This window comes from Bufo bufo, chromosome 6 (assembly GCF_905171765.1).
Source record: "Bufo bufo chromosome 6, aBufBuf1.1, whole genome shotgun sequence".
Lineage (NCBI taxonomy): Eukaryota > Metazoa > Chordata > Amphibia > Anura > Bufonidae > Bufo > Bufo bufo.
The window spans coordinates 284,299,976-284,312,009 of NC_053394.1; the positions used below are offsets into that span (position 1 = coordinate 284,299,976).

The following is a 12,034-nucleotide window of genomic DNA, read 5'->3' on the forward strand; positions in this document are numbered from 1 at the left end:
ATGACCCCCTAGTGCAGGGATGGCCAACCTGAGGCTCTCCAGCTGTTGCAAAACTACAACTCCCAGCATGCCCAGACTGCCTACAGCTAGCAGCCTACAGCAGGGCATGGTGGGAGTTGTAGTTTTACAACAGCTGGAGAGCCTCAGGTTGGCCGTGCCTGCCCTAGTGTTTAGTCCAGACTCTGGAGCTGCTCCTGGTGAGAGAGAAGTCCATGAGGGGCGGGGCTATAACTAGGCAGGGGCCCACCGAGGATTTCCCCGACTCCCGGGGCCAGTCCGAGCTACACAACATGCTCTTCATGTTATCCAGAATATGGAATGGCCTGACCTCTCCCACATTGAGAATGTCTGTCTGGCACTGGATGGGGAGACAGATTACCCATGTACAGCAGCCACCAAGCACCATGGCTGAACTACAGATCCAAGATGAAAGAGCTTGGCATGACAGAGGAGGATATCCAGCATCTGTATGACCATTACCAAGACAGAGTGATAGCCTGTATCACAGCAAGAGGAAAAGCCACCCAGTATTAATATACCCTGCCTCATCATATAGCCTGCTGCAGAACCCACAATTAAGGGCGCGGCGCCGTGGTTGTGTTATCGCTGCCCAAGCACCACTAGTTTAGACTTTGTCAACCTCGGCTCAATCACATTCGTTTTTTTCCATTTTCTGGTAGTGTATCTTGCTGGTACAAACCGATATGTGTAGTCCTATTTAATAAATGGTATTCATGCTGATTTCAGTCCACAACAAATACACTACTTGTAAATGTCCTAATGTGAATGCAGTCCCAACGCAACAGCAGATACGGAGATCCTAAGATCTGAGTCAAATTACTGTCCCTTCGTTCTAGAAATCGATAGGGGTCACAAGTAGTGTTGAGCGAAGTTCTGCGTCCAAAATTCGGTTTCGGGTTATCGAAGAATCCCGTTATGGATTCCGCTACCGCGGACCATAACGGAATTTGGAATCCATAACGGGAGTCTTCGATAACTTTGGACGCAGAACTTAAAAAACAAGTTCGCTCAACACTAGTCACAAGGCATACACTATACAAAAAAAAGCAGACATCCTGTGGCTATTCTTCATGGCTTTCCTCATACAGTGCAGTTTTCTGAACTGACCCCCGAAGCTCTAAGCAGAACTTCAGGGGTCAGGTCATTGTAGTAGTAATGTCGGCACTAGAACGCATCCATATTGCACTCATGTGAATCCGACCTTAGATACCTCTGTCCTGTGGGAGCGTGTTCCTGGAAATTGTCTTAAAATGTTGGCAATCGTGAAATCAGAGTAATCTGTCACTAGCGACCTGGCACTCGCATGTGTACAAGGTCTACTTTATTAGTCATTTCTGTAGCCTTTTATGAAGGCATCTACTAGCACGCTGGTTTTATCACAGAGGTCGGTGTAAGGCGACGACAACAAGAGGAGCTAGCCCCTGGGGATGAAGCTGGTGATTAGCTCAGCCCAGTTTCAGCTGCTGTGTGCACATTGATTGGTGGTGAGAGAGCTCCCAACCACTGTGCCCTCATAACTAGTTCCTCAGAGACTTGTAGTGACACTCCAGGCAGGCTCAATGAGACAGGAGCTCTCTGGAAAATGAGTTATACATCCACCCTGAGGGTCCAGCTGGGGAAACCCTCCTTAAAGGGCAGCAGAGAGGGGCAACCAAAACTTTCAGAGAATGGCTGCAAAGGTCTACAGCACATAGGTATGTACAAGAGGTTTTAAGTGCTAGACTAACGTAAAACAGCAGTAAAGTCTGCCCCATCTGTGGGGGCACTGTACAGGATTTTATAGCGTTACGACTTCTAGGTTATGTTCCCAAGTATGGCTTGTATGAGGTTTCCACCTGCCAGACGTGATGTCCGTGATTTCATGTAATTCCCATCCACTCCCTGCAGGTTATTTTGCAGTCACTTCGTAGTGATTTTGTTTTACATTGCAGCATATTAGGAGGTTTGTGAGCCCCATCGCTGTCCTGTAAAGGTTGTGTTCTATGGGTTTTATGTGTTTTAGAAAGTTGCAAAACATGTATAGAATAGTGCGTCGCAGAAAGCCCCTAATTTACTAAAGGCTGTTTTGTTTTGTTTTTTACAAATATTGGTGCACGTGTATATCAGCCACGGGGGTGAAAGGTCTCAATCACACGACTGTGCTCTGTCAAGGAAATATTGGTTGTTGTGTCGCCCGTATGTCTGACTCCCGGACTGACCGTGGCTCCCCTGACCCAAACTGACTACATTTTAGTGATTTATGGTGGTCACATCCTATCTGGTTGTGGGTTTAGGGCTCGTTCACATGACCGTGTGAAGCCCGTGCCATGGACCGCAAATTGCAGAGGCACCGACCGTGGCCCAGCCGCATGGGGATCGTGGACCCATTCACTTGAATAGGTCCGCGTTCCCTCCATTCCGCAAAAAAAGATAGAGCATGTTCTATCTTTTTGCTTTGCGGAGGCACGGAACGTAACCCCAGGAAGCACTCCGTAGTGTTCCGTTCCGTTCCGCATCTGCGGGTTTGCGGACCCATTGAAGTGAATGGGTCCGCATCCGTGATGCAGAAGGCACACGGAACGGTGCCTGTGTATTGCGGATCGGCAAATGCGGTCCGCAATACGGCAACGGGCAGCGCACGTTCGTGAGAACGAGCCCTTATTGTAATGTAATCACGGTGGGTTTAGTAGGTTAGAGCCATGATCAGATAGAAACTGACTACAATATAAAATGGTTCGGGTTATGGGAGCCGTGGCCGAGCTCGGTCTTGTAAATAAGCCCCAAGAGCGTATGTTCGCACCTAGCGGGATATGCAGCGAAAATCTGCAGCGTTCTACAGGACCAGCAAAGTGAAGGAGTTTTTTGCAATTCTCATGCACATTCTGACTGCATCCTTTGCAATGCAAAAAGTGAATTCTGCTCGTTAACATAAACAGAAAATCTGCATAATACCAGTGCAAAAAACACACCAAGCCCACCATAAATAGTGTGGGCATTTCCCCGCATACAAATATACAACGTGTTCAAGTAGCCATATATACCATGAATGTCACGTGCTTTAAACTTTTCTCTGTTTTTATAAGAAATTATTTTCTTTTACTTCCTATTGACTTCCATTGTATGCCTGGGGCTATTTTAACTTTTTTTTTTTTTTTTTTTTTTTTTTTAAAGGGAATTTCACACAAAGTTGTCAACGTGGGGTTGCATTGCATATCAGATTTTCAGGTTTTTCTGGCTGTGGAGATGGAACCCTGTTGTCTACTCCATTGCCAGATGTGACGGGAAGACCTGAAATTTGAGCACTTTGATATGGCATTGCATTCCTGTGCTGTGAGCCTATATGCAGTGCTTACAGCTCAGCACTTTAGCTTGGTTTCGTGCCTGCATTTTGTCTAGTTTCCCAATTATATACTGGCCAGCTTCTTGGTTTTAATAGCAGTAGATCATTCTAGCCTATATGTCTGTCCTCGGAGCGTGCTGGCCACCTTATACCAGCACTGGTCAAAAGGAAGTTCTTCTACGAGAAAAAGTGCAACCCAAAAGTCCATAAGCTCTGCCAGGTGAAAGAGGACTTGTAATATCTCCTGACATGTCTGCTTCAGTAACTACTTGCATTCCTCATGTAATAACAGCTCTGAAGCACCTATTCCGTGTTGTGCTGTGCCTATATTATTCCTGCTAGAAGCTAGTAATGAATTATAAGCAATCTGCAATGAAGGTCCAGCTGGGTGTTAGGCCTCTTTTACACAAACTATACGGATTAGGTCTGGGTGCGTTCCGTGAAACTCGCACCATTTTGCAAGCAAGTTCAGTCAGTTTTGTCTGCGATTGCGTTCAGTTTTTTCCGTGCGGTGCAATGCGTTTTTCACGCTCATGATAAAAAAAAAACAACATCTCCTAGTAACCATCAGTGAAAAACGCATCGCACTTGCTTGCGGATGCAATGCATTTTTCACGCAGCCCCATTCACTTCTATGGGTGAATGCGCGTGAAAAAAACATATAGAACATGCTGCGATTTTTAACGCAATGGAGAAGTGATGCGTGAAAAACAATGCTTATGTACACAGACCCATTGGGATGAATGGGTCAGGATTCAGTGCGGGTGCAATGTGTTCACATCACACATTGCACCCGCGTGGAAAACTCGCTCGTGTGAAAGGGGCCTTAGCAGTTGGGCGTGTGTCCCTGCACAGTCTGACTCTGGTAGCACTGATTGGATAGTGTCAGACTGCAGGTCATCCAAGTTGTATTTTTGTGCGACTGTCATGTTGCAGTGTGACACCATTGATTATCATTATAAAAACATTTGTGCAACATATGATGCAATGAAGTTGTACCCTTTTTGTCACGTGACACATGTTGCCGTGTAGCCCTAGCCTTAAACATGTAACGGCATGTTTTTTTTTTTTTTCCTAGAAGGGTTTGGAAGTGGGACTGCTACCAAATACACTGTTGCAGCAAACTTTCAGTATACACTTGGTAAAACAAAAGACATTGCCTTAAAATGGTTTACCCTGAAGGGTATGTCCACTTCAATTTTTCCTGTATTCATATAAAATAGAAGATGAAGTAATGTTGTAAAAAGTATTGCTTAAATCCCCTGTTCTTTTGTGTTTACAAAACCTATGCAGACTTGTCTCCATGGTTACAGACTACAAACAAATCGTGTGTAGTCTGATGCTGAAATCTTCTGTTACACTTTTATCTGCTTCCTCTTCTACTTTTCTGTAGAATGGCAAGATGAAGGGTGGAGGGGAAAACAATTGTACTGTACATGACTGCAGAAGCAGGCTACACGGGGTTTGCACCCTGTAACCATCTAAACACATAAGCCTGCATAGGAGCTGTGGCCCCCCTACGGCCCCCCCCCCCCCTTGTAGGACAATCTGCAGAATATATATTGGCCCTACATAAACAGCAGGAACTATACATTTTTATTACTACATGGTTTCCGTTTATTATGTGTCAAACACTGGTGGTGATTTTATGATGAAGCAACAAGAACCTGTTTGACATGAGGCTGCCGCTCCATTTGAGAGACATGTAATTAAGGGGCTTCTTGCTGTTCCTTTTTAGATTCCTCAGGAATTTTACTGTAATCTGTTATTTAGTGATGGAGACGTGGACACTTCATGTGGAAGATGGCTATTGATTTGCAGCTAAAGAAATTGGGGGGGAAAGAACCCTCCCAGGAACCCCAGGTGTCCTCTACTACTATAGCCAATCTTTAAAAACATAGATCCTAGAAAATCCATGATTTAGGGCTGCCTAACTGCATTTTTCAGAGTTGTCATGGAGCCAAGCGTACCACCTACGTGAAGCCTCTAACCCTCCAAGCTTGGCTGTTATTAGGAAATGTGGGCAGAGGTTTTCTTTTCTTTGTTTTATTGCAGCCTCCAAGGTGTATGATGTGATGTGCCACTGTACACATTGGGTTATGCAGACGTGGCTGCGTGTACAGGCCTGGATAAACAATGTTGAGACCATGGCACACTGTAGAGTTTCTCTGCCTCTTTATCCTGCTGATTGATGTGGGTCCCGCAGGTTGTCCTCCGCCAATCACCTATTTCATGGCATATCCTAAGGGTTTAGGCCATCTATGTGGCTTTTTATTTTTTTCCTCAGAAAACCCCTATGTTGGATTCTGACCAGTTTAACAGGTTTGTTCTGGCTTGAAGGTCTCCTTTCAAGAACTAGTGTCAACAGGAATCTGAATCTGATGTATCTTGTGTATAGCCAACTTAAAGGGGTATTCCAATCTCAGATATTTATGATTTAGTGTTGAGCGAATCGAAGTGTGCAAAGTGGACTTCAATCCGAATTTCAGGGAAAATTAAATTCACCACGAAGCCAAATTTCCTTGTGCCTCATGGTAACCCCTGAAATGGAGTAAAAAATTGAAGATCCCACGCAAAGTCTCATGCGCGGTGAAATTACCATGCGAGATTTCGTGCTGGATCTTAAATCAAGATGGCGCTGGTGGGCTCTTCGCGATAAAATGGATAAGGGTAAGTATGATTTTTTTAAATTTATTTTAGGTCTTGATGTTAGATGCTGCAATCAGCGATTAACACGACATCTAAAGGGTACAATGACGGGGAGCGGCGCAATTGCCGTTCCCGGTCATTGCACCCACTACTTACAAAGTTCGTCAAGAAGCATGTTTCTAAATCGCCATGAAGGGAATTTTTTTTAATATATATATATATATATATATATATAGTGAAACAGCCAAACTGAATATTCAAGAACTTTGCTCTTCTCTATGACCTATCCGTATGCCATTATGTTGAGAATGTTGGGTATTCTGTTAAAAGCAGAGAAAGAATGTAGCAGTGGCAGAAACGTCCATTCACTTCTATATTTGCTATGGAAATGGGTGGGGCTGGTAGGTGGGACTATGAATAGGCCATAAAGGTCGAATAAGGGAAAACTCCTTTTAATAGTAACTGGCAGCTTAGGCTACTTTCACATTAGCATTTTTTGATCCATCATTGATCTGCCAAAATGCTTCTGTTACAATAATACAACTGCATGCATCCGTCATGAACGGATCCGGTTGTATCTTATATAGCCATGACGGATCCGTCATGAACACCATTGAAAGTCAATGGGGGACGGATCAGTTTTCTATTGTCAGAGAAAACGGATCCGTCCCCATTGACTTTCACTGTGTGACATGACTGATCCATCTTGCTCCGCACCACATTGCGGACAGAAAAACTCTGCTTGCAGGGTTATTCTGTCCGCGATGGGAGCACAACTAAACGGAACGCATTCTGGAGCACTCCATTTTGTCCCATTGACAACTAATGGGGACAAACTTGAGTGTTTTCATCCGCTGTTGAGATCTTATGACTGATCTCAATAGCGGAAAGGGAAACGCTAGTGGGAAAGTGGCCTTAGCTTAAATGCACTTGGAGGTAATGATTTGTACTGTGTTTATTTTGTGATTCAGATCTTGGTGTGAAATCCTGATAAGGAATGTCAGGAAATTTTTCCTTTTAAAGTCCATTTTGACTAAAGGGAAAAATTGTTGAAGGAAGTTCTATTAGCATGTGAATCTGAAATCCCTTTGAAGTGGGCAACATTCCATGTTTTGCAAAGGGAAACAAGTCACTCTATAAATTAGCACAGAAAAACAAATTACAATGTTTCAAACGATCTTACATTTGCTGGCCTATGTGTTGTTGAAATTGCAGGCTTTTGTAATGGACAGCTTGAAATGAAAGTGAATAAAGTACGATGCATTTGTGTATGCCTTGTGTCTTTCCCTCTTATGTGGTTCCCCTAATGCAGCCTACGTTACGTTTCCCATCATGCCTCTAGCTCTTCAGAAACTGAGGTTGCAGAGTTCCGTCACACCGCCCTTAGGGTAAATTCACACGATCGTATTTATTTTGTGATCCGCAAAAAATACGGATGATGTCCATGTTGAAACCGTTTTGTTTGGGGGTAGGGGGATTTCGCCAGACCCATTGTAATGTTTATTCATCTCTGCAAAACAAACAAGTGTCGGACATGCGCCACCTTTTCTGAGGAATGGGCATAGGGATGCGGACAGCACACAATGTGCTGTGTTTTTTTTATTTTTTTTATTTTATTATTTTTTTGTGTTTTTTTTTTTTTGGAATGGGTTTGTATCCGATCTGCACAAAAATATGGTCATGTCTATCTATGTGCAGCAGTGGCACTTGGTCATTATTTACCGGTAAGTGCCCATTGCCAGAACTTCTGTCCTACTGCTGAGTCTGTGTATTATTGTGTCATGCTGCTTCACACTGCTCTGCTCTGCATCCTGCTTGTGATGGGTTTCTATCAGCTCTTACAAGTAGGATACATTTGAGACTATGCACACATAGGTTAATTTCACACTAGCATGTTCGGACCGGTCCAGGAAACATGCTCCACGTGATGAGCATATTTCCTGGCTGAAACACTGCTACTTTGACTTGAACTCGCAGCATGCTAATGACTGCTCTGTGCAACCTATACTGTAACCACAGCATTATGTGAATACGGTACAGTAGGACCTAAGTCATTACGATGCTTTGAGCTCAAGTCAATGGAGCAATGTACAGCGTAGGAACTGTGACCCTAACATGGAGCATGTTTCCCAAACTGAACACCGAAGTGAAATTAGCATAAGGCCTCATGCACACGGCCGTTGTTGTGGTCGGCATCCGAACCGCCGTTTTGGCAGCTCGGATGCGGACCCATTCATTGCTCCGTTCTGTGGCCCCGCATCCGTTGCTCCGTTCTGTGGCCCCGCTAAAAAAATATAACCCGTCCTATTCTTGTCCGCGCTTTGCGGACAAGAATAGGCATTTATATTGAAGCCTGTCCGTGCTGTTCTGCAAACTGCGGAACGGACACCATCCGTGTTTTGCGGATCCGCGATTTGCAGACCGCAAAACACACCATGGTCGTGTGCATGAGGCCTAATTGTGAGGACTAGCCTACAACATCATTGCTCTCCTCATTACTTGCCTACAGAAGAACAAAAAAAAGTGGAGCTTGGTGGAAAAAGGAAGTGTCTGAGAGCTGCCACAAAGGATTTGATAGATGCTGAGGTATTCCTCGATGCACTAAAAAAGTAACCACGCATTAGTAATTAGTAGAAAATATACACTCTTTATTTACTGCAAACATCACATAATATAATAACATCAATGCGGTTAAAAGTGGATCCTAAGTCATTGGAAGCTGCACCATCTCGCGGTCGGTACTATATACTTTGACGTTTTATCCACCTTGCACTTCTGCATTGGACATTGTCTAATGGACCTTAGTTCTATTGATGTACTTTTGGTCGGTTGTGTGGAGCTACAATGATTAGTACTATATGTATTACTGTTTGGTGCATGACCTTCCATGTGCTGCTTCTTAGGATCCGCTTTTAAACACATTGATGTCATTATATTATGTGATGTTTGCAATAAATAAAGTGTATACTTTCTACTATTTACTAATGCTTGTTTACTTTTTTGGTGTATCGTGGTTTATGCTCCACGCATGTGCTATAACCCTATCTCTATAGGTGTATTGGCTGAGCCGGTATTCCTGTAGTTCACAGGAAGTCAGCCACACAGGAGAGACTGACCTCATGTTCACAAGGAGAGCAAAATTCTGATTGGTGGACCTACCATAGCTTGGGATCAAATGACGTGGTTCAAAATGTCTGGGAATAATCATATTTTGCTGCTGAGTTGGCATTATAAGGACTGCTGCTTTAACAACCACCAAAATTAATGAAAAGATGGAGGGAGGCAGTACATGATGCAGGGTTTTTGTAGTTGGTGTTTATTGAAGGGCTGTGTCATACTGCAACCACCCTCTCAGGCCCTACATTACATGTTTTAGGTATAGATTAAAGGGGCTGTCTCACTAAAGGAAATTGCATTTACCATGTAGAGAAAGTTTAATACAAGATGCTTTCTGATCTATTGTGAGTGTCCATATTGCCTCCTTTGCTGGCTTGATTCGTTTTTTCAGTCACATTATACACTGCTCATATGCAGGGGTTACATTTAGACCATGCCCCCTTTTTAGCAGACTAGGTAGAAAAGTACATAAAATGGTTAGTAAATCTGATGCAAACATGCACGCCAGTTGTTTTGGAGGAAATTGCACCACACATTTTTAGTAGTAAACCTGCCCCAGTGTTTTTTTTTTTTTTTTTTTTTAATCCACAGCATGCCAGTTGTTTATGTGGGTTTTCAGTGCAGGTTTCATCCTTTGCAATGCAAAGGTTGAGATCTAAGGCAAGTCTGTTACAAAATCCACAAGTAAAACAAAGTGAAATCGACATAAACTCCACTGTCATGGAGCCTAAAGGTCATGCATTTAAAGGGGTTGTCTCGCGTCGGCAAACAGCATTTATTATGTAGAGGAAGTTAATACAAGCCACCAATTAATGTATTGTGATTGTCCATATTGCCTCCTTTGCTGGCTGGATTCATTTTTCCATCATATTGTACACTGCTCGTTTCCATGGTTACGACCACCCTGCAATCCATCAGTGGTGGTCGTGCTTGCACACTATCTGAAAAAGCACCAGTCTATGTGCACTCCCACGGTCACCAGAGAGGCTGACACTTTTTCCTATAGTGTGCAAGCACGACCACTGCTGCTGGACTGCAGGGTGGTCATAACCATGGAAATGTAGTGTATAATATGATGGGGAAAAATGAATCCAATCACAATACATTAATAAGTGGCTTTTATTAACATCCTCTACATGATAAATGCCACTTGCTGAAGTGAGACAACCCCTTTAACATTCAGTTTACTACCAGTTCTCAACCTTTTTATGACATTCCACAGCTCTTCTATAGAACTAAACTTTGATGGGGCCATTACATGACCCTCTTGAAGCTGGTCCTGGCTGATTGCGTTATTAGAGTCTTATGTTCTCATTAATTCATTGTCATATGGACCAATACAGTGTCTCCTCTCACTGAGCTAATTTCCTCTCGCTCCAAAACTGGTCCTAAAAATACTACTGCTCAGTTTGTGCCTCGCAATGTAATTCACTATAATCAAACTAAGGCCTCTTTCACACAACCTTTTTTTGCGTTCCGTATACGGAACTATTCATTTCAATGGTTCCGCAAAAAAACGGAATGTACTCCGTATGCATTCCATTTTCCGTTTTTCCGTTCCGTTGAAAGATAGAACATGTCCAATTATTGCCCGCAAATCACGTTCCGTGGGTCCGCAAAAAAACCAAAAACGGAATGCAGCCGTATGTTTTCCGTATCCGGAAACCCAAAACGGAACAACGGATCCATGAAACGCGGACCGCAAAACACTGAAAAAGCCATACGGTCGAGTGCAGGAGGCCTAAGGCTCCTTTCACACGGGCGAGTTTTCCGCGCGGGTGCAATGCGTGAGTTGAACGCATTGCACCCGCACTGAATCCGGACCCATTCATTTCTGTGGGGCTGTGCACATGAGCGGTGATTTTCACGCATCACTTGTGCGTTGTGTGAAAATCGCAGCATGCTCTATTTTGTGCATTTTTCACACAACGCAGGCCCCATAGAAGTGAATGGGGCTGCGTGAAAATCGCAAGCAAGTGCGGATGCGGTGCGATTTTTCACACATGGTTGCTAGGAGACGATCGGGATGGAGACCCGATCTTTATTATTTTCCCTTATAACATGGTTATAAGGGAAAATAATAGCATTCTGAATACAGAATGCATAGTACAATAGGGCTGGAGGGGTTAAAAAAAGAAATAAAAAATTAACTCCCCTTAATCCGCTTGTTCGCGCAGCCGACATCTCTTCTGTCTTCATCTGTGAAGAAAAGGACCTTTTGATGACGTCACTACGCTCATCACATGATCCATCACCATGGAAGAGATGCCGGCTGCTCGAACAAGTGGATTAAGGTGAGTTTAATTTTTTTTTTTTTTTTTTAACCCCTCCAGCCCTATTTTACTTAGCATTCTGTATTCAGAATGCTATTTTCCCTTATAACCATGTTATAAGGAAAAATAATCCAATCTACACAACCTTGAACCCAAACCTGAACTTCTGTGAAGAAGTTCGGGTCTGGGTACCACAGTCAGTTTTTTTTTTTTATCACGCGCGTGCAAAACACATTGCACCCGCGCGATAAAAACTGAACAACGGAACGCAATCAAAACTGACTGCAATTGGGTACCTACTCGGTCAGGTTTGCCGCAACTTATCCGGACACGCTTGTGTGAAAGAGGCCTAAGTCTTTAACTAAGGCTCTAACACACCTGTTTAGATAGATAGATGGATACATTATGTACTTACTTTGTAATGTTATCTATTTTTATTTTTTTTTATAATTGTTTTGGTATAGACATTTTTTGTGGGTCTGCAGAGAAATCTAAAAGAATGGTTTTACCTGGAGAACTGCACATGAAATTGGAAAAGAATTGGGAGCGCGATGTAGTAAAGACTGCAGAGGATCCTGAAAAAGGTACTGGATTTCTTCCTGCTTCAGTGATTTAGAAATATTGTACCGAAATTAGAAAACGGGACTACTTCATT

General features: G+C 43.4%; 1 protein-coding gene across 5 annotated transcripts in view; it reads left to right on the forward strand.

Moving 5' to 3' along the window:
• Window positions 1-1,437: 1,437 nt before the first annotated feature.
• LOC121005859 (myosin light chain kinase, smooth muscle-like) overlaps window positions 1,438-12,034 on the forward strand; it is a 67,299-nt gene continuing 56,702 nt past the window's right edge. For 2 of the 5 annotated variants that reach the window (XM_040438652.1, XM_040438649.1), the window contains exons 1-2: window positions 1,439-1,715; window positions 11,844-11,963. In XM_040438652.1, the coding sequence (XP_040294586.1) occupies window positions 1,604-1,715; window positions 11,844-11,963 (232 nt within the window). In that variant the 5' untranslated portion in view covers window positions 1,439-1,603. Of the gene's footprint in view, window positions 1,716-7,646; window positions 7,714-11,843; window positions 11,964-12,034 lie in introns of those variants that run through there. The other 3 variants (XM_040438650.1, XM_040438653.1, XM_040438651.1) reach the window with 3 other exon arrangements.